This window comes from Pelophylax lessonae, assembly GCF_965119305.1.
Source record: "Pelophylax lessonae genome assembly, chromosome: 10".
In the NCBI taxonomy this organism is placed as follows: Eukaryota; Metazoa; Chordata; class Amphibia; order Anura; family Ranidae; genus Pelophylax; species Pelophylax lessonae.
This window is the reverse complement of record NC_138777.1, coordinates 55,401,658-55,422,488: the sequence shown is the minus strand read 5'-3', so window position 1 is coordinate 55,422,488 and position 20,831 is coordinate 55,401,658. Positions and strand designations below refer to the sequence as shown.

The window sequence follows — 20,831 nt, the reverse complement described above, 5'->3', positions numbered from 1 at the left end:
ACCAGCTCAGCCATAAGAGAAGTGCTAAAGCACTTCTCTTTCATTGTGCCAGCAGTAAGATGAATGCACTGGGGCCATATACATGTAGACACAGACATCCATGTGTGTTTAAGATTTTAGGGTGCACACCCTAATGCAATAGGCTGCGCACACCTATGGGTGCATGGCCCCAAATGCAGACAGTGTAAATTTAGGGACATGCACCCAAATTCTCCAGCACCCACATGAATGTCTAATTGGGAGCAATGGTTGTGTTCATGCAGCTGCTGAGCTCCCAATTAGGGATGGGCTCAGGCGTGTTCAGATCCTAATCCCAACCCACTCGAGCAATCTTGCCAGGTAGCCATCACCGCACACCGCCTATCATGAGCAGTCTGGTCAGGGCGTGTGCAGACCAGGAAATGCCCCACTGTATGATGGGATTGCTCAGGTGGGTTGGGACTACGATCTGAACACACCTGAGCCCATTACTACTCCCAATTAACATCAATGATTTTCCGCACATCCCCACGCGGATAAACACGGCGCTTACATGCGTGTGTATCGCTATTTTGATCACTCTTGGCGGCTAATGGGGTGTGATTATACCACCTGTGTAGTATTTAGGAGCAGAGTCTATATAATCTGTGTGATAAGGACAGGATTTATAGTAAGCGCCAGTGCCTCCACTCAATCAGGGCTTGTGATTAGCAAGTGAAATCCCAACTGAGAAAACATATCCATATAGACAGTAAGAGCCCATTCAGACTAGCGCGACACGACTATGGAGGGCGACCTGTGAAGTCGCGTCCACCGATGTGCACCGCGACTTCGGCACGACTTGCAGAGACTTCACATAATGGAAGTCTATGCAAGTCACCCCAAAGTAGTACAGGACCCATTTTCTAAGTCGGAGCGACTTGTGTCGCTCCTATTAGAACGGGTCCTGTACTACTCAATGGACCGCGACTTGTCAGGCTGACAAGTCGCCTGACAGGTCGCGCTAATGTGAATGGGCTCTTATCCACACAGCAGTGTTTAAATGTCCATGTATTGAAGAAATAACATTCAGTGAACCATACAACATAAGATATTCTCCTCACAGGAACATGAAATCATTAGCAGTGTCTCTGTGTGTCTCAGTGAGGGGATGTTACAGCACTTACAGTCTGTTCTCTAAGCAGGCATTGTCTGTGCCTCCTCATGTACTTTCATTTTCCAGTCTTACCCAGCAATCCTTGCTCTGCCCTTTTTGATGACCTCATCCTTCTTGCAGAGAGAGAGAAAGAAAGCACAGCAGCCATATTGACAAAGGGCAAAACAAACACTGCATAACAGGAACACACACTTGAAAGATGGGCAAAGAAATTATCACATCACTACACGTGTATGCATACCTCCCAACTTTTTGAGATGGAGAATAAGGGATACCTATTAGCAACTGTATATAGGCAAAGGACACGCCCCCTGATACACCCCCTTAAAAGAGAATTATACAAAAAAATGAGTTTAAACCCACAAGTGCTTTTTTTAACCGTTACTATTCCTTTTTACTGGCTTTTGAAGTTTACAAATGCAGCAGTTTAAAAATTGGATGAAAGGTTTAGCACTAGGAAATACTTTTTAAAAGATAAATAGTACATTTTATTTAGAACTATAGAGATCAGACAAAAGGAGGGGCGAATGAGGAGGAAAGAGGGACAGGGGGACTTTGTTCCTAATCAGAGACAGTCCCTTGAAATCAAGGACAGCTGGCAGCTATGGTGTATGAATAAATTCAGTGCTTCAGATAATATCCTCAATATTATATCACACAGCTGCACTCAAAAGCTATGAATACTAAAGCCAGGTGAAAATTGTCTAAAAAAATAGTTGCGCTATGTGAAAAGTTTATAAACAACCAAAAACAAGTATAGGGAAAATGATGATAAGTCCAAGGTAGAATCTCTAAAGGAGCACAGTGGACTGAATATATTTTGAATACATTTATGAATCGATATATTAATTCAATATTGTACAAAAGAAAGCTCTATTTGTGGGAAGAAAAAGGACATAAATTTTATTTGGGTACGGTGATGCATGATTGTCAGTTAACCGCTTTACGACTGCTGCCGCAAGCAGCCGCTCCTGCGCAAACCGACGTAGGTATACGTCGGTCGTGCGCGGGGAGCTAGGGGGCGCGCGCGCGGTGCCGCTGGCGCGCTCCCGCCCCCGCTCGTCAGCAGGGAAGCCGGCTCCGATTGCCGCCTTTTGTTTATAGCGCAAAAAATAAAAATCGCACAGGCGATCAAATACCACCAAAAAAAAGCTCTGTTTGTGGGAAAAAAGGGACATCAATTTCATTTGGGTACAGCGTTGCATGACCACGCAATTGTCCGTTAAATAACGCAGAGCCGAATCGCAAAATATGGCCTGGTTATTAAGGGGGTAAATCCTTCCGGTCCAGAAGTGGTTAAAGTAACGCAGTGCCTTATTGCAAAAAATGGCCTGGTCATTAGGGGGGTAAATCTTCCGGTCCAGAAGTTGTAAAAAAACAGAATGCACCTGTGTTGCAGCACACAGTGAACCATGGGGTATGTACTGCTTATTACAACACATGGTAACATACAAATAACATATATTCATTTGTACACATTCATGTAATGTAAGCTCTTGAATCCAACTTATTAATTTTTTACCTATAAGATGTCAGTGATTGGGCTCAGATAAGAGCGGGTGAAATTGATGCATCCTACTTCTATTTCCATGATACATTATAGCTTAGATAGAATGATAACCAACAAAATGGTTGCCGACCACAGTACACAGAGACACTTTGGAGGAGCGAAATGCGCATACTCAGTCTATATCGCAGCGCCGCGTGTTTAGGCGACGTTCTGACGTCGCGCTCTGACCCGGAAGTGTTCGCTGGTTCCTTTCTCCTTTTCCGGAGCGGCGGTGGCGGCGTGCTGTACGGGGCTGTGCAGTCATGAGTGTCCCGGCTTTTATTGATGTGACCGAGGAGGATCAGGTGAGGAACTCCGGACACCCTTATAGCTGTGCTGACTGGGTATAGGGAGCCAGTATGTGCTTCTCCCGCTGCAGTGGGGGTAATGAGACTTGTAGTTCCACAGCAGCAGCTGGTGGGGCCTGTATTGTCAGAGGGAGGAGCTGAGTGCACTACTGACCTATAGGGGCAATATTAATGTACAGGCTGCTGTATATGGAGCTGTGAGTGTATCTGTGTTCTATATCCCTGTGATACAATTGGCACATTGTTGGTGTCACTGGGAGGAGCCGTGCCCCCATCACTGGGAGGAGCCGTGCCCCCATCACTGGGAGGAGCCGTGCCCCCATCACTGGGAGGAGCCGTGCCCCCATCACTGGGAGGAGCCGTGCCCCCATCACTGGGAGAAGCCGTGCCCCCATCACTGGGAGGAGCCGTGCCCCCATCACTGGGAGGAGCCGTGCCCTGTTGCTGGTGTCACTGGGAGGAGCCGTGCCCCCATCACTGGGAGAAGCCGTGCCCCCATCACTGGGAGGAGCCGTGCCCCCATCACTGGGAGGAGCCGTGCCCTGTTGCTGGTGTCACTGGGAGGAGCCGTGCCCCCATCACTGGGAGGAGCTGTGCGCGGTCGTCGGTGTCACTGGGAGGAGCTGTGCCCGGTCGCTGGTGTCACTGGGAGAGGCCATGCCCCATCATTGGGAGGAGCCGTGCCCTGTCGTCGGTGTCACTGGGAGGAGCCGTGCCCCCTTGCTGGGGGTCACTGGGAGGAGCCATGCCCCATCATTGGGAGGAGCCGTGCTCGTTCGCCGGTGTCACTGGGAGGAGCCGTGCCCGTTGCTGGTGTCACAGGGAGGAGCCGTGCCTGGTCATCAGTGTCACTGGGAGGAGCCATGCCCCGGGTCGCCGGTGTCACTGGGAGGAGCCATGCCCCCTCATTGGTAGGAGCTGTGTCCGGTCGTCGGTGTCACTGGGAGGAGCCATGCCCCTTTGTTGGTAGGAGCTGTGCCCGGTCGGTGTCACTTGGAGGAGCCATGCCCCTTCATTGGTAGGAGCTGTGCCCGGTCGCCGATGTCACTGGGAGGAGCCATGCCCCATCATTGGTAGGAGCCGCGCCCGGTCGCCGATGTCACTGGGAGGAGCCATGCCCCATCATTGGTAGGAGCCGTGCCCGATCACCGGTGTCACTGGGAGGAGCCGTGCCCGATCGCCGGTGTCACTGGGAGGAGCCGTGCCCGGTCGCCGCTGTCACTGGGAGGAGCCGTGCCCGGTCGCCGGTGTCACTGGGAGGAGCCGTGCCCGGTCGCCGGTGTCACTGGGAGGAGCCGTGCCCGGTCGCCGCTGTCACTGGGAGGAGCCGTGCCCGGTCGCCAGTTATAACTGGGAGGAGCCCGTCTCGGGTGAAATTTGGCCCATGGGCTGGATAAAAGCAAGCAAAGGGCCACAGTTTGGAGACCACTGATCTACACCTTACCAACCCATACATGAATGTGCACCATGAGTATCTGACACTGAATGAATCTCACAGTATAGATCACCAAATAAAATGAAATGTTGTTTTTAGGAATGGATGAAACCTGGGTAATAATTGGATGAACCTTAGAGCAGTTTCTCAGCTATTCAAAGCTGAAGAAGAGAATAAGCCCTGTGGATGCGCCATGACACACTCTGCAAGGTGGATCCAGAAGAAGGGGAGTATTTGGGGGGGGGGGGCGTTAGGCTTTATTACAGGAGAACCAATCATTTGGCTTTGAATAGGCAAAGTGACAGAATCTTTATAAATCTGGTTATCACAGATTCTAGCCCTTCCCATTGGGGGAATTTCACTTCCTTCCTCTTCTGCCTGACACCTTTTAAACAGACGGGGGTGAGGGATACATCCCAAACAGGAAAATGGACAGTAGTAAGAAAAAAAAAAACGTGGTTATTACTTTTCCCCTTATATCATAAATTAAAAACAAATTCTGTGTCTGTCAGCATGGTGTGAGATGTGGGAAGTGCTGTGCCTGTGTGATAATGATCCCTTCTCTGGTAGGTTGTGCTTTGTGTAGATAAGGGAATATTCACCACTCAGAGCTTCTAATGATCATCCATGTAAACTCTCAGTAAGAATTTCCCTTTCTTCTTTTTAGGCTGGGGAGCTTCGTGCTTACTTGAAATCTAAAGGCGCGGAGATATCGGAGGAGAACTCGGAGGGCGGGCTCCACATTGACTTGGCTCAGATCATTGAAGCATGTGATGTCTGCTTGAAGGACGACGATAAAGGTTTGTCATGGGTTGCCATATTCTAAATGAAAGGAAACCTGTGCTGGTAAATACATGGGCAGACTCTTATGAAAATGCTAGTTCCTTGGCTGTTCTATGGAGCCTGTGGCTTTATTACTTTTTGCACCTTGACCCCTTGTTTACCAAGGTATGTTTTTAAATGGCATGGAAAGCAAAGGGTCATAGCTGCTACTGCTTGGTGTGGATTTTATCAGGTGGCAAAGGGCTTTCAGATAAGATCCATGGCAGTGGTTGCCAACCTTGCGGACCTCATTGAATCTCGCCTCCTTATCCAGCCATATGCTCGCACTCAGTGCTCCTTCCCCCAGTCTCTGGTCAGCACTGCCTTTGGATGTCCCCTCTTTCTGCACTTTGCACTACTCCTGACACCTCCCTCTGAGTTCACAGGAGCCGGAACTACAGAGGAGGCGTTGGGTATCAATGCTCGCTGACAGTATTGCCAGCACGCATTGAGAACAGTGGAAACAACATTGGGCAGTATACATCCGGCACAATGTTGATTTGTGGCAGAACCCCTGAGGACCACCAAAATTTTCTTGTGGACCATCCATGGACCACTGGTTGGCGACTGCGGATCTATGGGACTCTGAACGTGTGATTTTTTTTTTTTTTCCCTCCAGCTGGCAGCACCTATGATGGTTCCCGACTTCTCCTGTTTCTCAGTTGTTTCTCACAGCTGCTGCAGGGAGAGTAAGGGGGATTAGGGAGCAGATGTGTATTATGTTACTTCCGAGGTCACAGCTCAGCCACTGTAGGCAAGGTTACAGCTAATCAAGCACACTTTGTGCTTGATTAGTTACATTGGAGGGCATGGGAGATATTGGGGGTCTAATAGACTCACAATGTCTTAAAAAAGACTACCTGTCACCTTCCCATGTTATCACATTGGGCTTGTTAGCCCCCTTGTGATGGCAATAAAGTTACATTTAATTTTTTTTTTTTGTTTAAGTCTCCTAATCTCTCCTGTTTAGTTTACAGTGAGATTGGAGTTTCACCAACAATTTAGGGGAACAGAGAGTGGAAACTGTCAGCTTGTGTGGAGAATGATTGCACCTGGGGAAAGGGGCTTTCATTCACAGAGACAAGCTGACAATAACACAGGCCGGGTACTACACCGACCTGAGACAACCTAGTGTAGTACCTGAAAATCAAAAAATGTGTACCGCGCTATGGACAAAAAATATATAAAATAAAATGCTATACCTAGATGCAGCTGTTCAAAAATGGTGATTAACCAAATTAGGATTGTCACTTCTTTCACTGCACTGGATTGAAGAGCATGTTTTTGCACTGTGATTTCAGCACATAAGCACATTTTGGGACTTCTGTGGAACTTTTAAGATATATATTTATTTGGACTTTCACTATTTATTGTCACTTATCACTTATATTGGACTGACACTGGGTCATTCTAAACATTTTATCCCTTGGAGGGGGATACTGTATATTCTCACATGTTATGCACATGTATTGCACGTTACACTTTAACATTTATTTTATGAGTGATATTTATTCTATCTGTTTTTATCATTCATTATTGTATACCTTTTGCGCTGGTATTTGGCACTGCACTAGTGTAGTACCTGACTTGTGCTGTTGTCAGCTTGTGACTTTGTAAATGAATCCCTTTTCTCCTGCTGCAGCCATTCACCACACAAGCTGTCAGTTTCCACTCTCTCTGCTCATCTTAATAGTAGGCTGATTAATAAAGAATTTGCATATCCATTCACCCTGCTGTTTTGAATGTAAATTATTCCTTTATAAAGGAAGGTATTGCCTTTGGCCACTAGGTGGTCTGAAGTTTCATGGGAAATGCAGTATATTCCATTTTGAATCAACAATTTCAGCACAGGATATAGCATGTTTTACATTAATTTTATTCCTCCTATCACACCGAATGAATGCACTTGCTCTTTCACTGCAGATTCTCTATAAATCAGCCATGAAGTGTTGCACAAAGTTTAAACTTCAGGCTCTCACTGTCTGGAAAGAGGCAGAGGTTATCATCTTTTTAATCATCAGAATGCTTCATATTTTAAATTTTACAGATGTGGAGAGTGTCATGAATAGTGTGGTGTCCCTGTTGCTTATCTTGGAGCCAGACAAGCAGGAAGCTTTAATCGAAAGCCTGTGTGAAAAGCTGGTAAAATACAGGGAAGGAGAACGTCCTCCTTTAAGACTGCAGCTGTAAGTATGTCCATTAATTAATTATACGTACCCGTAATAATATTTACCCAAGAAATGTTCCGTCTTTGTGTGTAAACATACTTTAAATATAAAGCGCCACTTTACACTTCATGTGAATAATTGGGTGAATGCTTACAGGAAGTGCTCTTGAAACACCGCTGAAGTGTGCTGGTCTGGTCTCACTGATCCCACTGTGGTGGATTTCAAGTAAATCCTTCAGCTTTGCTGGTGGCTTCCAGCACTTCCTGGTTGTACCACGCCTAACGCCTTCCGCATCTGATGCTGACCTCACTTCTGCCTCCCTAGGGGGCCCAGACCAACCAGGAAGTTGGGTCCCTAGGGGACCTAGTATAACCCTCAGATGTGGGAGCCACCATCACTTGGTATCACCACAGTGGGATCAGTGAGACCAGACCGGCATACTGCAGCTATGTTTCAAGCTAGATGAGCGCTTTAACTTCTTTTGTGAATTGCCATTGTGTTGCTTAATAAAGATGGTGCTTTTATGCTGCACTTAGAAGGCACTGCTGTTTTTTTATCTATCCTCATGCTTCATTGTGTAGCTGGTTGTTCTTCTGAAGTATTGACAACTAAGAGATTACTGCACATCATTGAGGATATATGAATGTGAATGAGCCGAGCATCAAGGAAAGTGATCTTTTGGTAAAAGGATGGTTTTACAAATAAACACTTGTGGTCTGTTTGTCAGTAATAGTCACTTTAATTTTTTTTATTCTTTTAAAAAATTGTCATTCCACTTTATTTTTTTAATCAAAAAAGAAAGTATGTTTATTGACAGATTTGTCAATACATATCATGGACATATGTTGTCAAATCAGACACTATACAATGATACAAAGCACTTATATATAAATGCAAGGAAATCACAGATAAGTACCAGACATCAAGCAGAAATTAAATGCATTTGCATATGATAAGCAAGTGTATAGAAAGTTGACATACAACTAGATATAACCAAACTTAACAAAAAAGAACAAAAACTAGTACGTAGCAATTCCCTGAGGGCTAGGAAATAATGAGTATGTGGAGTATGTGGCATGAGTGACCACAGCATTTACGGAGCTCCTTTACCCATACAGATATCAATCCCTATAGTTTTTTTTTTTGGGGGGGGGGGGGGTTGGTTTTGCCTTCCCTACGTTCCAAGCCTTTCAAAAATTAGAGTAAAGAACAGTAATATGTAGTAATTAGAGCTGAAACAACTAATCGATTATGAAAATAGTTGTCAACTGTTTTCATAATCGATTAGTTGGTTGCGGATTTATTGGCCTGTATACAGAATGCATTATTTACATATCGGGAAATACAGTGGAGCACACATACAGCTCAGTACACCCTCCATACATGTCAGTATACACAGTGCAGCACACATACAGCTCAGTACACCCTCCATACATGTCAGTATACACAGTGCAGCACACATAGAGCTCAGTACACCCTCCATACATGTCAGTATACACAGTGCAGCACACATAGAGCTCAGTACACCCTCCATACATGTCAGTATACACAGTGCAGCACACATAGAGCTCAGTACACCCTCCATACATGTCAGTATACATAGTGCAGCACACATAGAGCTCAGTACACCCTCCATACATGTCAGTATACATAGTGCAGCACACATAGAGCTCAGTACACCCTCCATACATGTCAGTATACACAGTGCAGCACACATAGAGCTCAGTACCCCCTCCATACATGTCAGTATACATAGTGCAGCACACATAGAGCTCAGTACACCCTCCATACATGTCAGTATACACAGTGCAGCACACATAGAGCTCAGTACACCCTCCATACATGTCAGTATACACAGTGCAGCACACGTACAGCTCAGTACACCATCCATACATGTCAGTATACACAGTGCAGCACACGTACAGCTCAGTACACCATCCATACATGACGGTATACACAGTGCACGTACCGCTCAGTACACCCTCCATTTGAGATGGGTTTGGGCGTGTTTGGGATCCCACTTTCCGATCCCGCCAGGAAACCGACACTGCACGTGGCTAATTACAGGCAGTAAGACATTTCCTGATCTGTGCAGCTGCGGATTGAGCTCAGTGTCAGCGGGATTCTGAACAGGCCCGAGCCCATTCCTACCCTCCATACATGTCAGTATACACAGTGCAGTACACATACAGCTCAGTACACCCTCCATACATGCCAGTAAGCTTGTGAATGTGTGAGGAGCAATGCCTCATGGGACATGTTGTCCCATACCTTGCTATAGAAAACTCTATATTATACTTTGCGGCTTGCTATAGGGGCTTTCTTAAGACAGGAGGAGCAAGAAGTGCCGACAGGGCACCCCAGAGGAGGAAGTACGAGTACTGATACTTTTTCTCAAGTACTCCCCGATACCCATTTTCATCGTCGTGACAGTTAGTTTTTTTTTTTTTTTAGACTAATGAAAAATTATTACCGTTTCTCTTTACAATTATGAACAGTTCTTCTGTGGCTTTGAAATTGCGTTACTTCAGCGTGATTTCAAAGCCGCAGATCAGTGCAATTTGGACCTCTAAATTCTTTGAGGCTTGCGACTTCATTTAACAGAACTCAATGCAAGTCAATGAAATCCCACAAAAAGGTATAGTTTTTAGTATCAGAACGTTTTGCACGAGTGCAAGTGCTTAGTGTCGGCACCAATACCGGTATTGGTGCAACACTAGTGTATGTATCTCTTCTGTCAGTTATTAGAGTAGATTAGATATTTTGTTCCCTCACCATATAGCTACAAATTCTGGAAGACCTCCTCTGCACACTACTACACCATTTCCAGTAAACTTTGCAATGAAAAACATATATAGTTCATCCAGAATTTGTGTTGTTAATATGTGGTCACACCCCCTTTAGCACCTGATGGTTTAAATAAATGGACAAGCTATTGGGATTTGAGCACAGGTATATCTTTTCTTTTAGCTGGTTATTTGTGTTTACCACTGCAGAGAGATATTCAAGAACAAATTGTGTTTACCTTTTTAAGCTAAATTATTTTTATTTTATTCCATCAATCTAAATAATAATCGGACAGCTAATTGATTATTAAAATAATTGTTAGTTGCAGCCCTAGTAGTAATCCATAACGACAAATTGACTTGCTTTGAAATTCCAGAGTGGCTGTAACAATGAGAATTTCTGCTATGATGCTTTATGGCCGTGTAAAGAAGTGGCAACATCTGTTTCCTTCGGACATGTGGGGTTAATTTACTAAAGGTAAATAGAGACTGTGCACTTTGGAAGTGCAGTTGCACTCCTTTTCCCCAGGGCTTAGTGAATATGGTTTTTCTTTGTAAAAAATACCCAGTCAGGTACAAGGAAAATAGAAATCATCAGAGCTTCATCGCAGTCCCTAAGCTCTGGGGAAAATGAGTGCAACTGCACTTCCAAAGTGCAAAGTCTGTTTGCCTTTAGTAAATCCGACCAGAGTGTCTTCTTCATACACTATGTGCACAGTTATTTATCAAGTTGTATTTTTAAGTTTTTCATTGCACATCTGCAATGCCCTCGGTTAATCCAAAATGTTAAAAAAAACCTCAATATTTAAGAAAGTAAAAGTGAGGTTTTGGCTTCTTTAGGAGAAGGTCTATGTGTGCACAATTATTGAGCAACTATCAATGTGCAGAATTATTATGCAACTAAATGAAAAACGAAAATGTTCCCATCTCACTTGTTTTCATCTGTTAAAGTGAGAATAATAAACCGCCCAAAATGTACAAATAAGTATTCCTGAAATTTGAAATAAATCAATGATCAATAAAGCCCCCCCTCTTTTTCCAATAACAGTCATAAGCTGTCCATTTAATGAGTCTGTCAGTTTCTTGATCTGTCGACGATCAACTTTTTGTGCAGCAGCAACTATAGCCTCCCAGCATCTGTTCAGAGAGGTGTACTGTTTTCTTTCACGATAAATCTTCCATCTAAGAAGGCCTCAAGTTCTCAGTAGGGTTTAGGTCAGGTGAGGAAGGGGGCCATGTCATTATTCCTTCATCTTTAAGGCCTTTACTGGCTAGCCACGCAGGGGAGTACTTCAATGCATGTGATGGAGCATTGTCCTGCATAAATAATCATGGTTTTCTTGAAAGATGCAGACTTTTTCCTGTACCACTGCTTGGAGAAAGTGTCTTCAAAAAACTGGCACTAGGTTTGGGAGTTAATTTTGAGTTCATCTTCAACCCGAAAAGGTCCAACTAGCTCATCTTTACCAGCACCCCACCTCCACATTGCTGGCATCTGAGCTGAATAGCTCTGTACCCGTTACTGATCTAGCCAAAGGCCCATCCATCTGGTCCGTCAAGTCACTCTCATCTCATCAGTCTGTAAAACCTTTTGAAGCTATTCCTTGGCCAAGTCTTGACGTTTCAACATACATGTCTTGTTCAGTGGTGGTCGGGTTTCAGCCCTCCTTACCTTGGCTACGTCTCTGAGCACTGAAAACTTTGTACTTCTGGGCACTCCACAGGTAGGTTGCAGTTTTGGAATATGACCGCACTGGAGGATGATGGGTTCCTGGTAGCTTCACGTTTGATTCTTCTCAAATCTTTGGCAGTTAATGTGCATTTTTTTTTTCCCTCAACCTATTTCTTGTGACCCTGTTGACTATTTGCAACAAAACCTTTGTTGGTTCTGGGATCTCACCCCAATATACTAGCAATTTCAAGAGTGCTGCATCCTTCTGAAAGACTTTTTACAAATTTTGACTTTTCAGAGTCCGTTAAATCTCTATTTCGGGCCATGTTGCCTGAGGAAAAGAAGCTGCCTAATATGCACACCTTGATATAGGATGTTGATCTCCTTAGGCCACACCCTCCCTCATTACAAAAATACACATCACCTGATATGCTTAAATCCAATAAGCATTACATTTTTTACAGCTTGGAGTTGGACGATATGCATAAAAATAATTTGGTCAAAATACTCTTGCCTTCTAATTGTGCACACAGTCTAGTATGCAGTGCTTTTGATTAGTATAAAGCTTTGGTTGTATTTCTGTTTCTGCTTTTTATTTTTGTGGCTATACCAGTACTTTGAATTTACGCATATAGTGTGGTTTTACCATTCTCTTTTCAAAATACAATACTAAAGCTGAAAAGATAAACGAACAGCGTTGCAGTTAATTGATTTTCTGCTTGCCATTGTTGACACTGAAGCAAGTCATGCATGCAAGTCTGCCAAATGGAACAGAGCAGACAGCTGTACCTCCCATGGATGTGGCCAGTTTGAATGACCACTAACCAGACTGTGTTTAGAATGTCTAGGGTTATCACGTAACATACGACCTTTGCATATGTAGGTTAACTGTGTGAATCCAGAGACATGTTGCCTTGCATTACCAGCTGGTAACAAAGATTTGTGTAAAAATTCTCTTACTAAGATTATAAAAAAAAAAAAAATTCTCTATGGAATATTTCCAAGCTAGCCACCTAACCACCCCATCCACCACCCCCGTGAGAAGGGGCAGGTCAAGCTGGTGTTTCTGGTTCTGGCCTTCATAAGATTAAAATGTCATTTTTTCCCTTTCTAAATTTTTCTTTTGGGGAAATTTTCAAATTTGTATATATTTTCTGCCACCCTTTAGACGAATGTGTCTCTTTACTACATTGGTTTAAAGGAGAAGTACATCCAAAGCTCTTCTGGCTGTTCTTCTCGTATGGATCACATGAGTGCAGTTTTTTGGTTTGCACTCCTGTGACCCGTTTTCAGCAGAGAGCAGGTTGAAGTCCACTGTCTGGTGATTTAACAGAGCCGGTCCAGGCTCTGAAAAGATTGTGAACATAGAGTCAGGATCTGCCCACATCCCTGGACTGGCACCCGGCCCAGCCTCTCAGCAGGCCGCTGAGAGCCTGAGCCGGCCGCTCCCGCCCCCCACTAACAGTCAGCAGCTCTTCGCTCGGGGAACTGTGAGGACCCAACGATCGGCAGGTTAGAGCCATGCAGCATCCACCTAGGTAAGTATAAATGTGCAATAACCCTGATTCCCGTACTTTTTATATAGACTGTTGCTTCTATCTTGTAAGATAAAAATGTAATGTGGTCTGCTTATCTTCCAGACTGAGTAACCTATTTCATGGCATGGACAAGACCACTCCTGTCAGGTACACCGTATACTGTGCCCTCATCAAAGTGGCAGCCAGCTGTGGAGCCATAATGTTCATTCCAACAGACCTTGATCAGGTCAGTGTCTTTCCCTCTGCGCCTTATTTACTTAGAACAGCTTGCTGCATTACAGATAGTTTAACTTGGGGCTTTTTTTTTTCCAGGTTCGCAAATGGATCACAGACTGGAACCTCAGCACAGAAAAGAAACACACTTTACTAAGGCTTCTCTATGATGCTCTTGTTGACTGCAAACGAAGGTGAGCCACCTGACGTGAATAGCATGGGTGTATATTGATAAGGGAGTGGCTGTTTATAAAAGCCTATTCTTATTTAGTTTTGAAAACAGTGAGGAATACTTGGGACATTCAGTAGGTTAATATTGTTGCCTGTGTTCATATTGTGCAGTAAAAGTGACAAGAAGTAGGAAAAATATCAGTAATCAGTGACAGTAATAAATGCACTAGTCTAGTGAAGAGTTTTTACTGCTGTCTGTCTCTCTACTCGACAGAGTCCCTTCTTTTTCTGTTCAGTCACTCTGATGGGAATTGAGCAGAATTCTCCCCAACTAGGACACAGACAAAAAAATCTTGCTTCTAAGCCCTGTCTGCTTCTTTCAATATTGAAATAATTTTAAGTAGACTTTTAGTTCCACAATACATTACTATGGTGGATACAGATGACAGTCCTAGACCGAACAGTTCAGCTGTGTTTCTTTCCGGACAGGTTCTCTTTGGAGTATAGGTGCACTGTGCCCTCCAGCTCTGACTTTCTTTTTTTCTGTATTTTGTGCTCTCCTCCTGTACACATAAAAACTGCACGTCCCTCTCTTATGTAAGTGGTTGTAAACACACCTTTTTAACTTTTACATTTAGGTAAGCCTTTAATAAGGCTTACCTATAGGTACTGTAAATATCTCCTAAACATGTACCGTTTAGGACATATGTACCATGCATGCGGCCAATGACATCTTCGGCGCATGCACTCTGTAGAAACGGCTGCCCGTGCAGTTTCTTCAGTGCCCTGTGCCATGACCGGCGGCACCCGTGCACATGCACCGGAGTTACGTCACACGGCTCCAGCCAGTAATACAGCCGGAGTCCGCAGACCCGGAAGGAAGACGGGTGAAGATGGATGCGGCCGCCAGTGGGGACAACGCGAGCTTCGTTTGCAGGTAAGTATCACATGCATACTAGCACATTATGCATTTACTTTGCAGGGAAGAAAAAAAAGAGACTTTATTTGTACATTCTCAGTGGAATTCCATTATACGCTGTGTGTGAGCATGATGGGTCTAGTTCTAGTATTAGTAGATTTTATTGGAATACATGCTTTGTGAAATTGCACATATACACTTCTACCACTGAACTGCCTAGAAAACATTGGTTTAATTTGTGTGGTTGTAGTTGCAGGTAATTAAGATTCACCAATTAGACATAACCTTTATAACCACCCACCATAAGCCATCAAAGCATGAACTACACTAGACCTCTGAAGGTATGCTGTGGTATCTGTCACCGAGTGATCAGTAGCAAATCCTTTAAGTTCTGTAAGTTGCAGAGTGGGATCAGACTTGGTTTTCCAGCACATCCCACAGATGCTCGATGGAGATCTGGAAAATTTGGAGGCCAAGTCAACACCTCAGACTTGTTTCACCTCAAACTTGTGTTTCTCAAAGCATTTTTGAATTTTTCAGACCAGGCCTCCTTCTTCCATTGCTCCACGCTCCAGTTCTGATGCTCACAATCCTATTGTAGGTGCTTTGGCTATGGACACAAGTCAGCCCCATACGCAACAAACTGCAATGCATTGTGTGTGTTCTGACACCTTGCTATCGGAATGAGCATAAACCTTTTCAGTAATTTGAGCCGAGTAGCTTTTCTGTTTGATTGGACTACAAGGCCAGCCTTAGTTCCCCTTGTGCATTATTAATCCTTGGCTGCCCATGACCCTGTTGCTGGTTTTTCTACCTTGGACCACTTGTGGTAGGTCCTGACTACTGCAAATTAGGAAAATCCCACAAGAGCTGCTGTTGGAGTTGCTCTGACCCAGTCGTCTAGGTATTACAATTTTTGGCTCTTGTCAGACTCGCTTAGATCCTTTATGCATGCCCTTTTTTTTTTTTTCTACTTTCAACACATTAACTTGAGGGTCAACATTCTTCCTGACATATCCCGCCCACTTTAGCATGCCATTGTCACAAGATAATCAATGTTGTTCACTTTACCAGTCAGTGGTTATAATGTTATGACTGATCTATGTCTATCGGCTTGTACAAATCTTGCTCGCATTTAAATGTTTGACTGCAAAATTTCCACATAACAATGAATTAAAAAGAAAATAAAATTTCTCAGCAGTGACGATGCCGCTAAGGTGATGGTGGAGCTGTTGGGAAGCTACACAGATGACAACGCATCTCAAGCCCGTGTGGATGCACACAAGTAAGTTATCTATTACACTTATTACACTTGTTTTGTACCAGGAAAAGACACACTGGATTACTTTACATGGTGGCCAGTCTATACAGAGGTTAGACGTAAAGGTATGATATGTGAAAGACACTGCCAGCAGCTGGTTGGGGGGGGGGGGGGAGAGAGAGTATCATCCCAGGCAGGAATTCTTATGTGAAAACCATCTAGCACCATACCAGTGAGCTCAGTGCTGGGGTGTCTTTTCTTACTGTGACTCTATTATAGCGCAACTATATAAAGCTAGAACACTGTCCGTGTACCTTTTTTTTGTCAAAATGCAAAAGTGGACACATTAAACCAGGCAACAGGACTCATCAGAACAAAAGATGAGGCCCACCTGAAAACAAACAGTAAACACCCTCAAGAAAGGCCAAAAGCCCTCCTAACAGCCAGCAAAAAACCTTGCGGCTGAAAAGAGGCATCTGCAGATGCCAGCACATCCACCTCATAAAACGTAGCAAACGACCAGGTAGCCTTGCAACCTGAAGCACAGATGCCTGTATGGCAAAAAACCCAGGAAGCACTAGGCGCCCAAGTAGAAAGCGCCGAAACAGGGAAAGGTAGGACCTGACCCATACATGAAGAAGCCAGCACCATAGACTGTCCGATTCACCTGGAAATAGTTGCAGCAGACACAGGCAGCCCTGTCCTTGGGCCATCTGTGAGCACAGAGAGTGAACCGGACTACGGGAAGACTCAGTAGTCGCCAAGTGCCCGAACTCCATCCAGAGTATGCAGCGCACATTCCATAGGATGAGGGGGCTCAGGACACAAGATGGCAACACAATGGCCCCGTGTACGCGAACGCTAGAAACCACCTTCAGAGGGAAGGACTGATCCGGACGAAGTACCACCTGGCCCCATGAACCAACAGATAGGGAGAATGACAGGACAATGTCGCCAGTGCCGACACCCCCCCGCGTGCAGAGTGACAGCAATCAAGGCCACCTTCCGCAATAAGGTAAGCAGGGGATACCCTCCATACACGCAAAGGAGGGTCTGGAAGAACCGACTGCACCAACCAAGGTCAACAGTTGACGACGGAGGTCGCACCGGAAGAACCAAGTGTTGCACCCCCTGGAAAAAGTTACGCACCAGGGAACAGGCGGCCAATGGAATGTGGAATAAAAATGACCAAAACCGAAACCTGACCCTTTGACGGTACTCAAGGCCAACTTTTGATCAACCCCCCCCATTGAAGGAAGCCAAGATCCGGCCACTGAGCAAGAGCGAGGGGGGAGCCCAAGAAGACTCGCACCACGCAATACGCGACTTCTCATATGATGAAAAAAAAAAAAATAATCATAGACGCTGCCCACGCTTTACACAGGGTGGGAATCGCCGAAGCAGACAACCCCCTCCTTTGACACCTGGCTTACAACAGACAAGCCGTCGACCATAAAGCCGGACGGGAGATCGGCCCCTGAGAGAAGAAACCCTCCCTGAGAGGAAGCCTCCAAGGAGCGTCAGCGGCAAGCCTGACCAGGTCGGCGTACCACCTCGGCAAGGCCAGTCCGGAGCCACGAGAATGACCGAAATCCCTGCCGCCTCGATCCTGTGAAGGATTCTTGGCAGCAACTGGAGAGGAGGAAAGGCAGACAGCAGCTGACACTGACCTCGGCCCATCCGCGAGCACTCTTGCACGACCATGCCGGCGTCAGCCTTGCACAGATGACCATGCCAAACATCTCAGCATCGAACGCGTTGAATCTAGCGAATGTCCATGACAGAACCCATGAGGCCACCATTGCACCCGCAAGAGGGTCCCGGGAGCGGGCCATGACCTCTGCACTATCCTGTAGATGCGATGCCAACAGGCCCACGTCCGGAGTGCCCCCAAACGAAGGCACAACTGCTGAAACGACTCTGGATGAAGGGACCATTGCCCTGCATCGAGGGCCTGTCGACTGAGGCAAACCGCCTACCAATTGTTGTCGTTCCCCCCCCCCCCCCCCCCCCCCGGAAAGGGAACAGCGGAAAGAGCCGGAACAAGGCGCCCTGCCCAATGAAGAAACATCACTTCCAAGGCAGCAAGGACACTTTTGGTGCCCCCATGGTGAATGACACAAGCCACGGTCGCGGGGTAGTCAATTGAAAGTGTACAGGACAGCTGCAGATGCCTGATCCAGTGAACTAGGCAAAGCTGGATTGCTCTGAGCCCCAGGACAATAAGCGGTAACCTGGATCCTCCAGGGACCCTACTCCCAAAGCAGAAAACCTCCTGAGGACTCCTTCCCACCCGGACAAGCTTGCATCCGTGGTGACAATTGTCCAGTAGACGGGGATGAAGGATTCCAGAGCAAGACTCCCCGGGCACCCGGCCCAGCTGGATCCGCAAGTCCAGAGAGTTTTGGATTCCATTCGCTTCGAGAAGGATTGCCTCCTGGGGAATCCCCAAGAGGGATTGAGCGAAAGGGACCGTCTTGAAAAACAACGCCATCAGTCCCAGAACTCGCATGTAGGTCCAAAGGGAAGACCATGTGCGGAACAGCAAAAGTCGACCAGAGTCTAAAGTGCCAAGACTTTTGATCCCGGAGGGAGAAACACCCGACCGAGGGCGTGTCCAAAGTCAGACTCAGAAAGTCCAGTCTCATGGAAGGGACCAGGGATGATTTCTGAAGGTACAGAACCCACCTGAACTCCACCAGAGTTATCAAGGTGACAACCAACTTCGCCGTCAGCACCGTAGGGGACTCCAAACGGAGAAGCAGAGCCGCCAGGAAACCCGGGCCGATATGCCCCGCTGCCGCAACAGCGCCAGGACTGGAGCCAACACCGTTGTGAAGACCCTAGCAGCATAAGCGAGACCAAAGGGTAACACCACAAACCAAGAGATCCTTCCCCATGGCAAAAAAAAACGGAGATCTGTAGCTGTCCAGAACATAACGGGACGTGAAGGAAGGCAGCTTGATGTCTATGGGAGACCAGGAAGCCCCCTGAGGTAGAGAAGCCACCACCGTGCGAACCAATACCAACTTGCATTAATGATCTGCACAGAACCATCAAAGGACCAGTAGGCCCAGCTTGTTGAACCAGAGCCTGGACACATAGCGACTGTAAGCGATCCGGAAAGAGCCTTACTTTGGAAGGGAAAAACCTTACCGGAAATAAACGGATCGAAACTCGATCATGCAACTGAACCACATGACCTCCTGTCACATTAGGACAGAGGGAAACCCAGGAGTGTGAGGGTCTGACTGTCCCAGGGAAAGGGCTCGCGTCCACCCAAAAATCCACCAGGGAGGGGAACATTTACTCACCATACTGGGAACACAGGCGGGAGCCATCTCTTGACAGGACCCCACGCCACTGGAGTAGGTGGACTGTTGGCCAAATAGGAACGCTGCAACATCAGCCTAGACCCTGTCGTGTGCGTCCTGGCGAGACGCTTAACTCGCGGGCCAGTCCCCGTCCAGTGGGACTATGTAGCGGCCTGCACGCGCTCCTTGGCCGGCTGGGGTGACCACTGGATCTCAATATCCAGCCCGTCGCCCAGATCCGGCATAGTTGCTTGTAGATCTCACAGGATCACAGGAACAATCTGGAAAAAAAAGCTAGCTAAAAAAACTTAGGTCCTTACTCCTGACTAGGCAGAAAAACACTGACATCCTATGTAGGAAGAGAGAGGGTGTACCCTCCGGGACTGCCCATAGGTGTAGCCAGAACTTTTTTTCTGCCTAGTGTCCTACTCCTGTAGGGGGCAGTATAACCCTACTGATATGAATCAGAGAGAACTGCATCCGTCAATGAACGATAGAGAAATTTACATTTTGTTGCTTTTCGGCCTGAAATTTTACATTTTGTTGCTTTTCAGCCTGAAATTAAGACAGATTTCGTATTTTATCCAGCTGGATTTACTAGTGCAATTTATAACATTCAAGGGAAAAATAACTCCATGTCTGGGGGAAAAAAAGAATAATCAAAAAACAATTTTCTGAGTTGGAAAAAGGATCCACCCCCCTTATGTCAGTATTTTTTTTAACCACCTTTTGCTTTAAAGCGGTTGTAAACCCTATAAAAAAAAAAAAACCTGCAAGACAAAGGCATAATGAGCTAGTATGCATCGCATACTAGCCCATTATGTGTAACTTACCTTAAAACGAAGCCCCGACACGGACCCCCGGACATCGATGCGGGCGCTGCCATGATCCCTCGTCGCCTCTTCCGCATGCGCGCGGGAGTGATTTTTCCGGCAAGCTCCCGGCAAGGTAATTGAAGGTCCCCCCGGACCTTCAGAGCGCATGCGCCGCTCGCTGGAGTGGCTGCATGCACTGTAAATATCTCCTAAACCGTGCCGGTTTAGGAGATATTATTTGTACCTACAGGTAAGCCTTATTATAGGCTTACCTGTAGGTAAAAGTGAAAAAAGCGGGATACTACCGCTTTAATTACAGCATTTAGTCTGTTAGAATATGTCTCTACTAACTTTGCACATCTAGACTTTGCAATATTTGCCCACTCTTCTTTTCAGAACTTCTCAATTCAGTTAAATTTGATGACCGTTTTGTGAATTGCAGACTTCAAGTCATTCCACAGATTTACAATGGGGTTTAGGTCTGGGTTCTTACTAGGGTATGCAAGGACATTTACCTTTTTTTTCTTCTTCATCCACTGTGTGGTCATTTTTTTGCTTTGTGCTTCGGTCATTTTCCTGTTGGAAGGTAAACCTTCTTCCCTACTTTCTTCCAGACTTCACTATACTTCTGGGCATTGATAAAACCTTTGGATTTTTTTTGTATCCATCTCCTGACCTGTGCCTTTCCACAACTTTATCCTGGAGATCTTTTGACAGTGCCTTGC

General features: G+C 45.8%; 1 protein-coding gene across 1 annotated transcript in view; it reads left to right on the top strand.

The window, feature by feature from the left end:
* Positions 1–2,836: 2,836 nt before the first annotated feature.
* The window catches only part of EIF3M (eukaryotic translation initiation factor 3 subunit M), a 35,190-nt gene continuing 17,195 nt past the window's right edge, over positions 2,837–20,831 (top strand). Inside the window, exons 1-6 of the mRNA XM_082269875.1 lie at positions 2,837–2,989; positions 5,095–5,227; positions 7,297–7,435; positions 13,516–13,639; positions 13,726–13,820; positions 15,918–16,001. Coding sequence (XP_082126001.1) covers positions 2,948–2,989; positions 5,095–5,227; positions 7,297–7,435; positions 13,516–13,639; positions 13,726–13,820; positions 15,918–16,001 — 617 coding nt within the window. The 5' untranslated portion in view covers positions 2,837–2,947. The remainder of the gene's footprint in view (positions 2,990–5,094; positions 5,228–7,296; positions 7,436–13,515; positions 13,640–13,725; positions 13,821–15,917; positions 16,002–20,831) is intronic.